Source organism: Schistocerca americana, chromosome 8 (genome assembly GCF_021461395.2).
Source record: "Schistocerca americana isolate TAMUIC-IGC-003095 chromosome 8, iqSchAmer2.1, whole genome shotgun sequence".
NCBI classification, from domain to species: Eukaryota; Metazoa; Arthropoda; class Insecta; order Orthoptera; family Acrididae; genus Schistocerca; species Schistocerca americana.
In genome coordinates this window covers 413834707-413854874 of record NC_060126.1, presented here as the reverse complement: position 1 = coordinate 413854874, position 20168 = coordinate 413834707, and the positions used below count along the sequence as shown (strand labels likewise).

Below are 20168 nucleotides of genomic sequence, written 5' to 3'. Positions count from 1 at the left end.
GAACACGGACGAGAATTGAGAACACAATCCATCCAGCTGGTGATATGGAATATCCTCAGATATGAGGTGCACATCATCATCAATGGAGAACCCGAACAACTGGAAAGCATCATAACCGAACAGGTTTTCAGTGCCCGCATGATCCACCACTTAAAACGTGAGGGCCCTAACAACAGACTTGTAGGCAGTGGAAGCATCAAACTGGCCAACGATAGGAATTTTCTGTTTATTATAAGTTCTCAGATTTCACGTAACTGGAGACAAGGGAGGGGAACCCAACTCCAAATACGTGCGAGAATTAATGAGAGTTACTGCGGAGCCAGTGTCCACTTGCATGCGAATGTCTTTATCCAGAACACGAACAGTAACAAACAACTTATTTGTTTGAGAAAGCACACAGTTAACATCCATGTCCAATGCCCCATCCTTGTCAACAGGAACTTTAGGGGACTGACACACAGAAGCAATGTGGCCTTTTTTCCTTCATGAATTACATGTGGCCCAACGTTTTGGACACGCGGCCCTCTCATGCTGTACAAAACAATGTGGACAAGAAGGAAGTGCGGAACAAACCTGCTTCTGTGGTTGCTGTTTTCGCTGCGAGCGTGGCGGCCCAACGCGATGTTGTTGACACGAGTGAACCGCCACCACATCGTCAGTCCCCTGGGAAACAGGCAAATTGTCCATGTTGAAATTGGTCTGTATAGCTCCTACATCACACCACACGTCTATTTGCTCACCAGCTGCGTGAGACACTTCAAAAGATTGAGCGATGCTTAGAACTTCCGACAACGACGGGTTTGGCAGTTGTATGGCACGTTGCCAAACTTCTTTATCAGGAGCAAGCCGTAGAATAGCATCCCTAACCATTGAATCAGCATAAGACTCATGATGAGTGTCCGTGACAAACTGACATTTCCTACTCAGACCATGTAGTTCCGGTGCCCAAGCCCGGTAAGATTGATGGGGCTGTTTACGACACCAGTAGAACGCCACGCGGGCAGCAACGACGTGGGTGTTTTTTTGTTAATAGTTAGACAATAAGTCACACATTTCTTGGAAGGACAGAGAGGCAGGTTCCCGCAGCGGGGCTAACTGAGATAGCAGCCGATAGATCCGTGGGGAAATCCAAGATAGAAATAACAGTTTACACACAGCAGCATCGACAACGCCGAAAGCCAAGAAGTGTTGCAGCAAACGCTTCTCATAATCCTCCCAGTCTTCAGCGGCCTCGTCATAAGGAGGGAATGGAGGCGGAGAAGAGGAAGACAAACGATGAGTAAGTGACGTTGACAACGCCTGAATAGCAGCTGTCAGCTGCGTTTGCTGTTCAATGAGCGCTTGCATAAGCTGTTCCCATCCTCGTCGCCAAAAAGTGTTATAACCTTTAATCACTAATAAATTGTGTGGATACACAAACGTAGAAACAATAGCTGGTTATATGCTACCAATTCCATATCGGTCATTTGACTGCTGTGCCGTGACATGCGGCCGGCGCCATTCGTAGCGAGGTGGCGCTCCCGTGCTCAGCCGAGTTGCGGAGCGCCTCTTTTGCCGTTTGCATGTACTGACGTGGCAGCACTCTTAAATGTCGTGGCACTGTCACAACAGCAGATATTTTGCAATTTCAAATGTTTCCAAAAGAAAAGTAATTTTGACTGTACATATGGAGTTATTATATATTGATTGTAACAAAGTAATTACTTTTTATACATTTTTGCCTAAAATATACCACATCATATATAAAATCATTTGAAATTCTTAGTTAAACAGCTGAGATAATATTAACCTATACAAGATTCGAAAATATTTTTGGTATTGATTACTTCTGTTGAATAAAGGTGATGTTAGAGGAGGGCACCCCTTTACATACCTCATATACTTGGTTAAGACATTTTTGGTCTGTGTATGTTGTCACCATAGTACATCAGTGTGAAATTACGAACAGCAGTATATACAGGGTGAATGTTAATAAACCCAACAAAATACAGGGATGGATTCCTAACTGGAAATGGAGGAAGAAAGGTCCTATGAACTTGTGTCCAGAAATGCATGGTTGCCATGTATATGGCGCTGACAAATGGCAGTTCCTCTGACCATGTGCTGTGTGTTCCTTGGGTGTTGCAGGTTGTGTGATTGATGCAGTGTACTGTAAGTAGCAGAATGGGTCAGTATTCATATCAGGAACAAGCCAAGATCACATTTGTGTATGGCCAAGCAGATGTAAACAATCAAGAGACAGCACACCTGCATGAAAAAAAGTAACCTCACAGACAACAATCACATCTCACAACATTCTGAGCCCTTTTTGGGTGTTTGTGTGGTCACGGGTCCTTTCAGACAGATGAATGTGCAGGGATGCAGTAGACTGTGTGTACACCAGATTTGGAGGACTGGGGTTTGCAGGATACTGAGATGAACTCTAGTATAAGCTCTAGGCAAGTGACCCACTGACATGGAGTAAGCCAAAGTATGATTATGTGTATCTTGCATGACACTGTATCCCATGGAGGCCACTTTGAACATCTGGTGGTACTTGGATGCAATGCAGTCTGTACTGTGTTCCAGGATGACTTGTTGTCACTGCATGCACACTGTCTGTTTTCAAATACACTATGTGATAAAAGTTGGTTGGTTGTTTTTGGGGAAGGAGACCAGACAGCGTGGTCATCGGTCTCATCGGTTTAGGGAAGGATGTGGAAGGAAGGCGGCCGTGCCCTTTCAGAGGAACCATCCCGGCATTTGCCTGGAGTGATTTAGGGAAATCACGGAAAACCTAAATCAGGATGGCCGGACGCGGGATTGAACCGTCGTCCTCCCGAATGCGAGTCCAGTGTCTAACCACTGCGCCACCTCGCTCGGTGTGTGATAAAAGTATCTGGACACGTGGCTGAAAATGACTTACAAGTTTGTGGCACTGTGGCACCCTCCATCGATAATGCTGGAATTCAATATGATGTTGGCCCACCCTTAGCCTCGATCACAGCTTCCACTCTCACAGGCGCATGTTCAATCAGGTACTGGAAGGTTTCTTAGGGAATGGCAGCCCATTCTTCACAGAGTGCTGCATTGAGGAAAGATATCAATGTTGGTTGGAGAGACCTGACACGAAGGTATTCTATAGGATTCAGGTCAAGACTCTGTCCAGGCCAGTCCATTACAGGGATGTTATTGCCATACATTATGAACAGATACTCGATTGTGTTGAAAAATGCAATCGCCATCCCCAAATTGCTCTTCAACAGTGGGAAGCAAGAAGGTGCTTAAAACATCAATGTAGGCCTTTGCTGTGATAGTGCCATGCAAAACAACAGGAGGTGCAAACCCCCTCCATGAAAAACACGACCACACCGTAACACCACCACCTCCAAATTTTGCTGTTGGCACTACACATGCTGGCAGATGACGTTCACCAAGAATTTGCCATACCCTCACCCTGTTGTCAGATTGCCACATTGTGTACCATGATTCGTTTCTCCACACAACATTTTTCCACTAGGCATCGTTTGACATTTACCGGTGTGATGTGTGGCTTATGGGCAGCTACTCGATCAAGAAATCCAAGTTTTCTCACCTCCCCCCATCATAGTACTTGCAGTGGATCCTGATGCAATTTGGAATTCCTGTGTGTGAGTCTGGATAGATGTCTGCCTATTACACATTATGACCCTATTCAACTGTCGGTGCTCTCTGTTAGTCGAAAGACATGGTTGGCCTGTACACTTTTATGCTGTACGTGTTCCTTCACATTTCCACTTCACTATCACATCAGAAACAGTGGACCTAGGGATGTCTAGGAGTGTTGAAATCTCACTTACAGATATATGACACAATTGACACCTAATCAACTGACTACGTTCAGAGTCCATGAGTTCCGTGGAGCACCCCATTATGCTCTCTCACAATATCTAATGACTACTGAGGTCACTGATATGGAGTACCTGGCAGTTGGTGGCAGCACAATGCATCTAATATGGAAAATGTACGTTTTTGGGGGTGTCTGGATACTTTCGATCACATATTGTACATGCTCATAGCACCTTTTTCCCTCCCTTTCCAGCCAGGAATCCATCCTTGCAGTTTGTTGGTGTTATTAATGTTCACCATGTATAGAAATGTTGAAATTTCTTGTATGGTCTTGCACAATTGTTGTGTAGTAAGATCAGATATGAAGCGAGTACTTGTTTAATACTGTGGGCTACACACATTAGAAATCAAGGTACTGCTGTTACATTGGTGCTATATTGGCTTTCTTGCTTCATGCTGTAGTTCTGTGAGCAGGACAAGCCAGAGAATGATGGTATGGTGGCTTCTTACTCATCAACTCATTCTCTCTTACTGAAGCATGCAGGAGTATAGGCCTAATTGTGACTTAGTAGAGAATTTGACTGCCAGTAAAAAAAAAAAAAAATGTTCAAATGTGTGTGAAATCTTATGGGACGTAACTGCTAAGGTCATCAGTCCCTAAGCTTACACACTACTTAACCTAAATTATTCTAAGGACAAACACACACACCTATGCCCGAGGGAGGGCTCGAACCTCCGCCGGGACCAGCCACACAGTACTAAAGTGCGCATCATTTATGTTGGCGGCCGAGTTTAGGTTCGTTCTGTGCATCTGACGTCACAAAACACAGTCAGCCAATGAACAGAGAACGACGTTGCCAGATCTCGACTGCAGTGCAGAGCATGGACGAATGTCTTCAGTTTTAGAAACATTCAGTCATAAATAAAGTAATAGAACAAAAGCAATCTCTTGATAGCAAACTTTCTTTTATACTGCTTTTTCGCAATAAAGAACAGCGGTAATTGTTTATTTCCTATTGTACTTCGACGAAGCATGTGTAATTCATAGTTATACCAACAGTGTTTGTCAGTATTTTGCGTGATGTGTTAGAGTCCTCATGGCATCCTGTATGCAGACGAGCCGCGATAGCGTAACGGTTAAGGTGTATGGTTTCTATGTGAAAGGTTATGAGTTCAAACCTTGTGTGGGGCTTAATATTTTCATTATTTAAAAACAATATCGAAGTGCCTTACTTCACAAATTATATTCTTTTGAATGCAATTTTTTGAAATTTCTAGAGCTTTGTCTCTTCATTAACCCTTTCGCTGCTGCAGACACGTGCTCCCCGCATTCCACGCTGTGGGCGATTTTGTCATCACTGCACTGCTCGCCTGTGCAGACACATGGTGTTCCCACTGCTTTGACACGCTTATCATTCGATTTCACAAAAACTATTTGGCCCAAAAATTTGATTTTTACACGTCTTCTTGACTGATACCTTCCCCCCATAAATGACTTAATTTTGTTTCGATGTTCAATGCAGTTATTATGCAGCATTAAATGTAGTAAACCACTGCACAAAATTTTGAAGAGTTTGCAAAGGTAGAAGTCCATAGCGTATACTTTCCGTATGGTCGATTTTAGTTGCCACAATGTTGAGAATGAAATGTGGACAAGATACCTAAATTTCATATAAAATTTACTGTATAACAATATCTCATTTAATTTAAGTACCACATAGGTGTCGTATGTAATATTGAGAAATTTCTGTCTTTCGCGACTGTAATAAAAGTTTTATTTACACCGGACGCGTTTGGCTTTATTTTAAAGCACTTCAATCAATGAAAGGTTTGGCACATACACAATGGTACTCATGTTCTCTTTCTTGTTTTTGTTCCACAGTCGCAGTTTTACCAGTGGTACTGAAATATATTCCTCTTCTGCAACTGTAATAAGTGACTTATTTAGACCAGACGCGTAGTTCTCTTTTGAAGCACCTTCAGTGGACAGTATTTTGTCTCCTCCATTGCCAAGTCACCTTTCCTAGTTTTGTGCTGCGGTAACACAATATTCAATGTTTGTGTTGCCTGATCAGTGTTTTAGCAAATAAATGATGTTTGTGTGTGCCACACACAAAAATTATATTTGACATAGCTCAGAGCACTTCACTGATAGACGGTATATTCAAGTCCTAATGTTTTTGTAAGTCCACAGTTTTGTTTAATGTATTTTGTCTACTTCCTTTTGATTGATTGAAGTGCTTTAAAATAAAGCCAAACGTGCTCAGTGTAAATAAAACTTTTGTTACAGTCGCGAAAGAAGGAATATTTCTCAATATTACATACGACACCTATGTGGTACTTAAAGGAGATATTGTTATACAGTAAATTTTATATGAAATTTAGGTATCTTGTCCACATTTCATTCTCAACATTGTGGCAACTGAAATCAACCATACGGAAAGTATACCCTATGGACTTTTACCTCTGCAAACTCTTCAAAATTTCGTGCAATGGTTTACTATATTTAATGCTGCATAATAACTGCGTTGAACATCGAAACAAAATTAAGGCACTTGTGGGGGGGAAGGTATCAGTCAAGAAGATGTGTAAAAATCTAATTTTTGGGCCAAATAATTTTTGTGGAATCGAATGATAAGTGTGTCAAAGCAGTCGGAACGCGATGTGTCTGCACAGGCGAGCAGTGCAGTGACAAAATTGCGCACAGTGCGGAATGCAGGGAGCACGTCTTTGTAGCAGCGAAAGGGTTAATGCGGCCGTGGTGGCTTTACTTCATGAACTGCGTGCTCCCCCCTAAACTTAAGCTTGCGAACTATGCTATACCATGGCGCTGCTTCTCTTGGCGCGTGCGTCGTGTGCAACTGGCAACGCAGCAATCTCCTGCGTCTGGGCGGGCATGCGCGAGCCGCCAAGATAAAAGAATTGAACTATAACAGTCCATGCTTCAGATGGAAAACGTACAAATTTCATCCAGTGGAGACAAAGTGATTGTGGCCTTGTTTATACCATATATATCATGAGAAAACATGTGCTCTGTCAAATGAAAACTGGGCACAAAGCAGCATCCTGTTACGCCCTAGTGATCAAAAGGTGTGCTATTTGTGTGTTCTCTCAGCCATGGTAACTTGCATTACTAGGTTAATAGTGAGTTGTGTAGCTTATCATTCACTGCTGAAACTTTTCCAAAGACTGCTGTAAATTTATTTTAGTAATGAATCAATGACAATACATCTCTTCCCAATATTCTGTTTCCTTGTGGTGTCAGCACAGACTAAGTAATGTGGGAACTGTGTGCCTGTCAGTGTAGTTGTTAGACATTCTCTGAATATAGATTAAATATTGAAATTAATTTACAGCAGTCTTTGAGAAAGTTTTATGCATTATGTATATATGTTATAGTGGAAGTGGAGGTTTCAGGAAAAGTATACCATCACTGGTGATAGTGCACCTTCACTGACCCATTTAGTGAAAGTGGATTACTGTTTCCAGTTCCGTCAAACAATACACATTGACTAGGGGTAGTGCACTATCATTAGTGAATGTATACTTTCACTGCCAAGAAGTAAGGAATGTGAACCATTGCTGAAATAACAAACAGTCATACTTCGAAAGTTGCATTTATCACCTGTAGTATGAAAACATAGTCATATTGTGTAAAATTCATTTACTGTAGTGAGGATATGCACTATTGTGCTTTGAGTTGCACAACACATTTTTGTTTTTGCAAAAGCATCTCAGAATCTGACCTTTTTGCTGGCAGTTGCATCTGAAGACTCCCTGGCCACTTCCCATCAACTGAGATGTCGCAATTGTCCTCAGGGAATGCCTCTGTTGGAACTTCCTCCTCTGAGATTATTCTTAGAGTGCAAGTACTGGACTGGGACCTAAAACAAAACATTTAAGTTGTAGCTGCAGTGGCATATCATATCACCCCTTCCATCATTATTTAAAAACAACCAATTTATTACCGTGCATATAGTTCACTCAGCACACCCTCTCTCATGCCGATTCACTAGTAGTCATCAGCCATTGTCTAGAGAATGACATCAAGATCGACCTAGCATCTCCTTTTCCTCTGTTGAGGTCAGGAACTGAAATTCTCGCAGTACAGCCCTTTTCCACTGTTGGAAACCGCAATCTGAACACTGCCGCATTCTTTGCACTTGTTCTTCTAAGCACTCATATGCTTTAATTCTGTGTTTCGTAATAGCACAAGTTGACTCATCCAAATCAATCGGGCAGTAGTCATTATTGTCAGAAATACTTTCTTTCTGTTCTCAACCTCTGTTGCTGTTGGTATGTTATCCCCTTGCAATGGAGATTTACTGTGATCATTATCCTGAAATGTTTCAGTCTGTCTCACTGCTGACATTCACTTGATTAATTATATTTTCAAGGTTATCCTCAGAGTGAATGTTCATCAGTGCTTCAGGAGGTAAAATTGTTGAAGACAAACCATGTTTAGGAGGGCAGCCAAACAACACTTCATACGAAGATCTTTTAATTCCAAAATGTACAGCACTACTGTTCATTTGGTGCACAAATCTTAATGCATGGCTCCACTCCTTGGTGTTGTTCTCCTGCATCCATGTAGTTAGCATATTTTTTATGTCTTGATATCTTAAAATTGGGCCATAGTTAAGTTAAGCTGCTCGTTATTTTGTTAACAAACTCTGTACCATTGTCAGACTGCAATACTGAGGGAGCGCCTAACAATGTAAAAATGTCAATAATGTTATTGCATTCCTCTTCAGCTGTTTTGGTCTTCAGTGGCCTGAGAACAAAAATTTAGGGAGGTGGTCCTGATAAACCATTATGAATTTGTAATCTCCATGTGGCTGCGATTGGAAGTCAGAACTAGTTCTGTCTTAATATACAACCAAAATTTCCGGGAGTTCTGGGGAAGCCCTTGTGATAATGTGTTGCTCTGACAGTTATTGCCTTTCTGACTGACACCCATGTTTCTATCAACATTTGCGTATCTTTGGATTATGTTTTGCCCTGGGCCCATTGGCAGGAAATATGCTGTTTCTTGCCGGCCAGAGTGGCCGTGCAGTTCTAGGCGCTACGGTCTGGAGCCGAACGACTGCTATGGTCGCCGGTTCGAATCCTGCCTCGGTGATGGATGTGTGTGATGTCCTTAGGTTAGTTAGGTTTAATTAGTTCTAAGTTCTAGGCGACTGATGACCTCAGAAGTTAAGTTGCATAGTGCTCAGAGCTATTTTGCTGTTTCTTAAGTAGTTTCCTAATGTTGTTTGTATACCATGACGGGTCTCTATCATCTAGTTCTTTGGAATTAAATGTTCAGAGTATATTCTTTCATGACTAATAGTTCTGTCTTTGCATCAGATACCAATGTTCCTTGAAGCATGTTATTTTTTGTGAAACAATGCAAAAATACCCCAAATTTTATTGATACATTGAATGCTTTTAATCAATTTCTCCAAATAGCTATCACATCAATTTACACATGAACTAACAGTGAACACACAATGAAAAACTGTCTCAGAGAATAAATCCAGAGCCCAAGATGTAACAAAATTCTCATGCCAGCTCACTATATATGATTTGATGCAGAATTTAAAGCCCTGCATTTCTGGTAACTTAGAAGAATTTGGTCAAAAGCAGAAAAAGTCCAAAATTTAGGTAGTTTCCATCATGGCTGAAATTCTACTCAGAAAAATGGGAAAACTGAGGTTATTCATGTCAGAGTTGTATCCGAGTGAATAAAACAGTTTCCAAAACTCCTCTAGTTTTCAGATGGCAGAACTTGAATTTTCTTGGCCTAAGTGCTGTTGCCCATGAGTTTGTGAGTATCGTCATTTGTATTGCAGGTAAACTATTTTCAGTAGCTGGCCATTGCAAACATAGCAAGGTAACATTCTTAGAATATCCTTAATTTAATTTTATGTTCATTACTATTAATAAGTGTTGTGACTCGCCGATCATTCAAAGTGCCGCCGCGCAATTACGCGCGTCCTCTACATGCGGTGGTGTCTGCCAGCCATGCAGCAGGTGCGCCACCTGAGTGGCCAGCCAGCCAGTGGCCGCTAGATTTGGACTCAGTGCTCATTCGAATGTGACCGTGTTCACATGTCTTGCTTTGTCGACTTGCTCAGTGACTGATATGTGTTGTGTCATTTTGAAATATATGTGTTCAACTTGATGTTATAACAGTTGGCGACGAGGTAGTGGATTTTTCCTTTTCACCGTTGACCCACAGGTTTCCATGGCTACTGTTGAGCAACTATTGCAAGGTCTCATTGAACAGCAAACGCTTCTCACACCGGCGATTCGCGATTTTGTCGCGGCATCAAATGCGGGGCGTTTCTTGTCGTTGGCTATACCTCCTTTTCCTCTTTACGTCAAGACAGTGGAAGACTGGTCTGATTATGAAAAACGTCTTCGACAGCACTTCTTGGCATTTCATGCCACGGATGAACAAACATGTAGGTCTCTGTTCCTTTCCTGGATTTCGCCACAAATGTATCAGTTGTTGTCGCAATTGGTTCCTTTGAAAGATCCTGCATCTTTGTCCTTTGCCGAAATGTGCTCACTTCTGTCTGTCTATTTTCAGAAGCAAATGCATGTGGTAGCCTCTCATGTTGCCTTTTATCATTGTCAGAAACAACCGCTTCAATCCTATCTCACTTGGGCTGCTGAACTTCACGGCCTCAGTCGAAAGTGTCAATTTGTTACTGACGTTCACAAAGAATCCTATACCGATTCCATGGTACGGGATGCTATTATCCGGTCAGCGCCCGACAAAGATGTTTGGCAACTTGCCCTTCAGTTGGCAAATCCGACTCTAGATTAAGTCCTATCCATCGTGCAGTCTTTTGAAATTTCTCACGCTGCTAGGGCGCAAATAGAGGCGTGGGGTGACGTTGGGGAAATACAACCTCTGTGCCCTGTTGACGACGCGTGCGGTGCGTCCCTGCCAGCTGACGTGGCCGCAGTACGCTCCCACACGCAGCCATGGCCTAACCATAAACAACCCTCTAAGAAACTGCAGCAAAACCCCCAGCAACTTCCTTCATGTCCGTGGTGTTTTACGAAACATTCACGCGAGGATTGTCCCCAACATTGGGCTGTGTGTCACAACTGCAAAAGAAAGGTCATGTGTCTTCCGTTTGCAAATCCGACAGCATACATGATGTTCATTAACATGACACTGATTCTGATTCTGTGTTGTCTGTCAATTGCACTTCTTCCCTTTCAGGAAAGTTATTCCTCATTGTCCAAATCCTTGGTCGAGATGTTCGCATGCAAGTGGATACCGGTTCTGCTGCCACTATAATTAATTCTCAGACGTATCTTCAGTTGGGTTCTCCACTCCTATCACATGTCACTCAGCAATTACGGACGTACAATAAACAGAAGATTTCTCTCTTGGGACAATTTAATACTGAGGTATCTTACAAATCAGTCGTTTGCACTGTTTCCATATTTGTGGTCGACCAGAGTAATGCAGAGAATCTTTTTGGTTTCAATGCCTTTCGCATTTTTGGGTTCTCAATAGACGACTCTGTCAATATCGTCTCTGATGCTATTCCTTATGCCCAATTGGATTCCTTATTGACGACATTTTCGTCCCTTTTTTCTCCTGGGTTATGCCGTGCAAAAGACTTCGAAGCTCATATCACGCTCAAACCCACTGCTCGGCCTAAGTTTTTTCAGGCTCGGCCTATTGCTGTGTCCCTTCATGATAGGGTAAAATGGGAGTTGGATCGTCTCACTACTTCAGGGTTCTTGCTTCCTGACATTTACAGTGAGTGGTCCTCTCCTGTCATTGTTGTTGCTAAGCCCAATGGTGATATTCGTCTCTGTGGCGATTTTAAATCCACAGTAAATGCGCAATGCCTCATCGACACTTACCCTATGCCCCGACCTGAAGAATTGTTCACTAAACTTGTGTGAGGCCAGTATTTTTCTGAAATTGACCTGTCAGAAGCTTATCATCAACTTCCTCCCGACATTGCTTCCCGGCAGTTTCTGGTCCTTAACACACCTTTCAGCCTCTATCAATACCAACAATTGCCATTCGGGGTTGCCAGCGCCCCTGCTCTCTTTCAGCGATTCTTGGAACAATTATTGCTCCCTTTCCCTGGGTGTATAAATTACATGGACAACATAGTTGTCACTGGCTCCACCACTGAAGAACATCTTCAGAACCTCCGCACACTTTTTCATGTCTTACAGACTGCCGGTCTTAAGTGTAATCTTCAGAAATCACAATTTTTTTGGGCATCTATCACGTACTTGGGGTTTCAACTCTCTCAGGATGGTATTCGTCCACTTCATCAAACTGTCGCTGCGATCTATGATCTTCCTCGCCCTACATCTGTTAAGGAACTGCAGGCCTTCTTGGGGAAAATAGCATACTATCACAAGTTCTTACCATCTGCTGCTTCGGTGGTTCAGCCATTGCATCGCCTGTTGCATAAAAACGTGCCTTTTCACTGGTCAGTGTCATGTGATGCGGCTTTCCAGAAACTGGAGACTATGCTGAAACAGGCCCCGTGCCTGGCTACTTATTGACCTGCCCAACATCTTGTTCTTGCCATGGACACCTCTCAATACGGGGTCGAAGCAGTCCTTGCGCACCGTTTTTCAGACGGCTCTAAACAACCCATTGCTTATGCCTCCAAAATGCTCACGGACGCCCAACAAAAGTATTCTCAAATTGAAAAAGAAGCTTTGGCCATTATTTATGCTCTTCATAAGTTTGGTGTTTTTCTCTATGGATCCAAATTTCATCTTGTTATGGATCACAAACCGGTTGTTTCCTTGTTTCATCCATCATCGTCACTTCCTGACAAGGCTGCACACCTCCTCCAGCGTTGGTCTCTTTACTTGTCTCATTTCAATTATGAGATTCATTTCTGGCCGATGGCTCAACATGTGAATGTACTGATGCGCTGTCTCACCTTCCCATGGGTCCTGATCTGGCATTCGATAAGGATGAACTTTTGTGTTTCCATCTAGATGTTGCCAAGCAGCGGGTTGTGGACGGATTCCCCATCACAGGGAACTAGCTGGTGGCAGCTACGGGTTCTGATCCTACCCTCTCCTGGGTTTTACACTGTATTCAGAAGTGTTGGCCAGATCGTCCGTCCGCAAAGACTTCTGACCAGTTGCGGAACTACTACACTTTGCGCTACCGCCTCACGGCTAGGGATGGTGTTATCCTCCTTTCCATCGACAATGCTTCGCCACGTGTTGTGGTACCTGCATCTTAGCATGCTTCGGTCTTGCGCCTCCTTCACCAAGGCCACTGGGGTGTGTCTCGCACAAAATCTCTGGTGCCCTGTCATGTGTACTGGCCTATCATCGATTCTGAAATAGCACACATGGTCGCTGCCTGCAGCCTTTGTGCGTCACAGGCCGCCACCCCGAAGTCATCTTTGTCATCGTGGCCTTCGCCTGAGATGCCCTGGGAGTGCATTGATGCCGACTGTGCGGGACCTTTTTTAGGTACTTATTGGCTCCTCGTAATTGACGCCTACTCTAACTTTCCTTTCATTGTCCGTTGCACGTCGCCTACCACCGCGGCAACCACAAGTGCTCTCGCCCGCCTTTTTTCTTTGGAAGGCCTTCCCTCTACTCTTGTTACTGATAATGGTCCGCAATTTGCCTCTTCAGAATTTGCAGAGTTTTGTGCTCGTCACGGCGTTATGCATGTCACGGCCCCTCCGTTCCATCCACAATCAAACGGTGAGGTTGAATGGCTGGTCTGCACATTTAAGGCTCAGATGCAGAAGCTCCTGACTTCTTCTGCTGCTGATGATGAGCTTCTCCAGTTTCTGGCTTCTTACCATTTCACCCCCATGGGCGACCACAGCCCGGCTGAGCTCTTACATGGCTGACAGCCCCGCACGCTACTTCATCTTCTACGGCCTTCCACCTCATGGCCCCGGGTGCCTTCACTTGGCCGGTTCACCGCCGATGACCTGGTCTGGGTATGGGGATAAGGCGGCCAAAATGGAGTCCGGGCCGCATCTTACGACACCTGTATGAAATCCAAACGGACACGGGTGTTGCAGTGCGTCATTCAGACCAGCTTCAGCCTCGTGTGCTGGGGACACCTGTTCCGAATGCCGCTACACCACCTTCAGCTTTACCTGACGCTCAGGATCTTGGCATCTGTCATTACTCACAACACAGCCCTCTCAGCGTCATCTCGGTGCCAGTACAAGAACGGACGCCTCCAGGAGACGTGCCCATGCAGGAACCGGATGACCATCATCTGTCGGACCCAATCTACTTGCCTCCTTCTCCTACGGATGCCGACACATCACCCATGTCTCCTGTTATATCAACCGGACTTGCCGCAACGGGCAGATTGGCACAGGGGCCCTAGCAGATTCGACCCCTACGTCTCCAGTCATCTCGACCCGTTATCATCGGGGACACTTCCGTCCACACGGCAAGCCGCCTCCTCGAGACTTTACGGCCAGTCACACAATGCCTATGGATGTTAGCAAACTACAGGCCACCTCAATCAAGACCTGTGAAAAAATTTCAAAGGGGGAAAAGTGTTGTGACTCGCCTATCATTCAAAGTGTGACCGCACAATTACGCGCATCCTCTATATGCGGCGCTGTCTGCCAGCCATGCAGCAGCTGCGCCACCTAAGCGGCCAGCCAGCCAGCGGCTGCTAGACTCGTACTCAGTGCTCATTCAAATGTGACCGTGTTCAAATCTGTTGCTTTGTCAACTTGCTCAGTAACTTATATGTTTTGTGTCGTTTTGAAATATATGTGTTCAACTTGACGTTATAACAATAAGTAACACACTTGAATATAAATTTTCCAGTTCTGTGCTTTCACAGAATATTATATTTTTCATTTGTCATTTCTACTAAAGCACTAGACTCGCAGCCATCGAGCTCTCAGAGGCGACAGGCTCAGTGGAGGTGGGCAGTGGGTGTATTGGGAGCACTGTCTACCTCCACTGATCCCGCCGCTTCTGTGCCATAGCAGCAGCCAGCACATCAGTGGAGAAGACACAAGGTGATGGGAATACTGTGCTGCTGCTTACATGCACAAACATTACACCCTCAGACATAACATAAACATAAAGACAGATAAACACATAGACTGAGGCAGGTACAGTATTGTTTGTGCTACACATAAACTCTGTATGTAGGCCATTCTGTGTGAGGTTTTCACAAATGCTACTGTGTGCACATCATTGCACTTCACAGTAATGGTTACTATAAAGCAGCAATGTACTACCACATTAATAACACTGGAAAACCATTACAACAGCCAGTTTAACCCAAGAGTCCACCATCCAGATTTGGCTTTTCCGTGGTTTCCCAGTTCACTCTAGGTAACTGCTGAGATGTTTCCTTTAAAAGGTCATGGCAACTTCCTTTCTCTCATGAACAAGGTGGAAATTCTTTTCCATCTACTTCCCTGCTTCCCTCGCTTACTAACTCATTATTGTTTGAAATGATACCAATTGTTAGAAAGACATTGATTGTTGAAATTTATGCATGAATGCTCACTGCCATTTCTGAACAACATTTACTGCCATACAAAAGCACATCACCACAGAGATGTCACTGACAATAGTATTTTTACTGACTGATTTTTGTGATGAACATTATATTTATTAGCTAAATGTTTCACAGTAACTTTTTAAATTTTATGTATAAATACACACATATAGTGTCATTTTGTGCTCTATTACAAGTCCATTATGATGTCCATCTGTTGAAAACCTCTCCCGAAATCAAATCCTAGTTATACCTATGATCTGTTCCCTCATGCTGCATTATCATTCTCTTAACATTTTACAGCAGATATCTGTAACACGAATCACTGTCAGTATCAATACATTTTTTTTACTATAAATTACATGTTACCCAACACAGATAATTTACTTGGTTTTTATGGATTTTAGCTGGCAGACATAAACAGACATCCCTGGGTGACGGCTGGTGGAAAGGGCGAATTAGAGTTGGAACTGCCAATGATGGAGGTTGTCCAGACACACATTATACCTTCCATTGATGCCATGGATCCAGATGTGCTTCAGGCCATCTCTAGTCTCGGTTGTTTCAAAGATCGAGAAAAACTAATTCAAGAATTATTGAGCCCAAAGTAAGTATTATGTATTTCTTTACATTAACTGTAGTTTAGGGTCAGATGATTTCATCTGAAAAAATATTTCTCTCTGTAATTTTTTTAATGCCAGTAATAATTCTGTGAATGATATTCTATATGTTTTTCTTTATTTGTAAATTTAATAAAATCTCTTAATAAGAAAAACTTAATCATATGCACAGACTAGCTGAAAACTCAGGAAATAAAGAAAAAGTATGAGTTGGCTGCATTCCATTTCGAAGCCAGAGGAACAAATATAATACAAATGCTATGTGCAAGAGCAGTTAACCTTGTATTGGTATTGTAACCACATCATAAAGTGTGAGGTTATGTCATTACAATGCAATAAGTTCCTATTGTATGAAACTGAACAGTACATGGCCTCTTTCACATACACATGTGACTCAAAAACATGACTGAATATAAGTTTGCGGAGTACACAAACATGATCTTAGTAAATGTCAAAGCCAAAGATAATGAAAGTGTTATGCATCAGCTACATACAGATGATTTTTGTCACCTATATGAACTCATCACATGTCCTGTTTGCCACTTTTGTTCAGTGGTTACAAGACAAATGAACTTACACTGGCAACAGGATCAACTATGGTGTTCTAAAGAAGTGCTGCACAACTTCAAGAGGACATACGTTTTAGTATCTGCAGAAGGTGTGACAATGCCGCTGTTTGACATGGTCATCATGGTACTTTAGGCAGACAGTGATAATGTAACAACTGGGGAACACAGCCCTGTGAATGGAACTAACTCACCATGTGACTTCAACTGCAGGAAGCAGAGTGCCCATATTCAAGGAGATAGATGAATAACAATCACCCAGCATGTGGCTGGCACAGGCAACTAACAACTGAGCACACAAGAACTCCCAGTACATGTGCTAGGCTAGGTCTGTGGTGGTCTAACTCTGCAGGAGCAATGGCCTATTCCATTTACTGCTGCTGACAAGTGAACACTGACAACATCGGGTCTGCCCATATGACATGACAAATGTACCCTCCATGGCAGGTTTCTGAACTACTCCACTGTTCTACCCATGCCAATTAATCTGCCTTCATCAGGTTATTCATTGGTGAATGTACCAAATCCCTCTCCTTTAAAAAGGTCACATAAGTCTGAAATGGCCAGGCTTGGGTAGTGGCCTCTGGCACAGAACCAAAGAGAGTGCTGGAGAACCTGGCAGTAGACCAACCACCAATGGAGGCAACACTGATGCTACCAGCTCTACCAGAAGGGTGGAAGGATACAGAGGCTGTGTCAATGACAGGTACATCAGTAGCAGTGAGGATGAGGCCACTTCCATCAACAAATGAGGAAAGGAGGCAGAAGGGGAGGGGTTGGACCGAAATCTGTGGGCTCCATAATGACAGGTGTAGGTTTGAGCCACAGTGGGGGCCAAGGGCGCAATTGATGGGAGGAAGGTGGAGGGCATGGAAGGAGGTGGCAATGGTGAGTCATGCTGCTGCAAGCGGGAGCCCATTCTGCGAATAATGTTATGATCAACACTGTCATTCAGCCAACTGAAAGGCAGGCCCAGGGGTGATGCTCCAATAGGGCATCAGTGCAAGTGATGCCATGATGAGTCAGCTCCTCCCTATTGACATCCACCACAAACAACTGCTGACTTTTGTGACCTACTGAGACACCCAATTGCCACCCTAGCTGCCAGCAGAAGGATTGGGCCCAAACAGCAGCCCAAGGAGGAAACTGCAGCAGGCCGTGGTGGTCCATGGCCTGTGACTCCTGACACAACAAATCCATGAGGCCCCTTGGTAGGTGTCATGCAAATATTCCATTGGACTGCACCGCTGACTGATGTCACCTGGTACATAGCCAAAAAACACAACAATGCATCATTGCGGTAAGAAGCAGACAAGCACTTTTTCATCTGAGTCTTGAATGTATACACAAAATGCTCCACCTCCACATTAGAAGCTAGATGAAACATGGTGATAGTCTGATGCTGAATATCATTGTTAATATAAAAGTCTTCAAACTCCCATGACACAAACTGCCTATCATTACCAGATGTGATGGTCCTAGAGGATCCCTCAGTGGCTAAAATAATTGACAGTGCATTACAGTAGCTGTCAATGATATGAATGTCAGCTTGGCTGTGTACGGGAGATATGACAATCTATTGACCACCAACTACCACATACTGCTCAAAAATGAACCTACAAAATCAACATGCACCCTGCCCCAAGGATAATCTTTGACCAGCCAAGGAGAGAACAAACATGATGGAATGGCCTAGTTCTGAGCACAAGCTGTGCAAGTCATACAACGAGTTTGATATCATGATTGATCACCAGCAAACATAAATGACATTGTGCCAATGCCATCATATGGGTCATACCCCAGTGTGAGGCATGGAGCAACTGGAGAATGCAAGGATGCAACACTGGTAGGACAACCGCTTGATAGCATTACTCCTCTGTGGCAAGCATGAGGACACTCTGGATAATGTTGAGACAAGCACAGAGGAGAAAAATGTGTGCCACATGGGATCCATATCCATGAGACACACACCTGCCAGCCCATCTGGACTTCTGAAATGATTTTCCAAAAATGCAGGTCAGCAGCTATGGTGATCGTGGCCTCTCATGCTGTCAACAGAAAATCCAGCAGGGTTTGCTGCAAAGTGTCATCCAACATGAACATGAGAGCCTCCTGCTGGTCAAACTCCAAATTTGGCCCCACTGGTAGTTGTGAGAGTGCGTCAGCATTGGTACACTGGGCTGTGGAGTGGTAATGAATGTCATAAGAATAGTTACTCAGAAAGAGGGCACACCACTGCAACTGGTGGGCAGTCCTATCTGGCAACTTGAAGTGAGGAACAAATGAGGAAACCAACAGCTTGTGGTCAGTGATGATCATGAACCACATCCCATATAGGAAGATGTAGAACTTTTTTACCCCAAAAATAACAGCCAGCAGCTGATTTTCCTCTTGTGAACTGTTCTGTTACACAGTGGAAAGTGTCTTTGAAGTGTAAGCAATGAGCTGTTCGGTGCCATCCATGTTCTGGTTGAGCCATTAGAAAGGATGGCTGGCAGATGGTGCACAGCCTGTGAATGAACAGGACATAATACACAGTCTTACTAAAAACAGACTGGAGCTTCTTCAGATTCTTGAGTGCTAGTGGACTGACAGTGGCCTTGATGTGTGGTGGAGACCACATCTGCTAAGTGAATCACCCAAAAAAAATGCAGTTTCAGGGAGAAAGAACTGCACTTTTCAGCTTGCAGTGAAGACCATTATCCAGGAGGCATTGGAAACCTGACTGAAGATTTCATAAATGCTCCTCACAAGTGATGCATTACCCAAGACCCATCAAGGTAACTGACCCAATTGGGAATGTCTTGAATCAACTGCTACAAAAATATCATTCATAAATTGCCAGTGCAGGAGAAATTCCAAAATGCTAGCAATGAAACTGGTATAGGCCACAAGGATTGTTGAGGACCAGGGAAGTCCTGGAAACCATGTCTAATGACAACTGCATGTAAGCATCATGCAAATCAATGTGGGAAAGATACTGGCCTCCCGACAACTTTGCCAATAATTCTGCCTGCTGATCAATGGGAAATGAATCTGCAACACTTTATACATTGACCATCTGTTTAAAATTGGCACAAAGACACATGAAGCTGTTGAGCTTCTCAATTATCACCGAAGGAGTGGCCCACTGACTCAACAAAATAGAAGAAATGATATCGTAATCCTACCATCACTCCAACTCAGTCTGTACCTAGCCATTCATGGGGAAAGGAATGGGATGGGGGCAACAGAATTTTGGGACCACTAATGGCTTAAGAGAAATGTGCCTTGAATTTTCTGCCTAGCCCAAAGTATTCTCAAACAATGGGCTGCACGACTGCAGAAAGCCTAAATAATGAAAAGGAATGGATTGAGACACTAAATGCAGTTTGTTTTTGATCTGAAAACAGAAACCAGAAAAAGCATCATGTCCAAAGATATTTTGTGCCAATGGCAACTTGCCCACTAACAATGTAAGTTGCCATTCCACATTCTTGTAACACGTGAAGACAGAGAATTGACTTCGCAGGGGAAGGTACTATTTACTATGAAACACAATCTGACAGAGCATCTGTATCTGACAGAGCATCCGTTGCAACTCCAGACTCTCCAGTATCCTATATGTATCCAAATGAATGAGATTGGCCGATGTTCCTGTATCTCTTTAAAATTTGACCGGCCACCCAG

General features: G+C 43.6%; 1 protein-coding gene across 1 annotated transcript in view; it reads left to right on the top strand.

Annotated features, from left to right (window-relative positions):
* Positions 1-20168, top strand: part of LOC124545332 (serine/threonine-protein kinase BRSK2) — a 204196-nt gene that overhangs the window by 57145 nt on the left and 126883 nt on the right. Inside the window, exon 7 of the mRNA XM_047124232.1 lies at positions 15721-15920. Coding sequence (XP_046980188.1) covers positions 15721-15920 — 200 coding nt within the window. The remainder of the gene's footprint in view (positions 1-15720; positions 15921-20168) is intronic.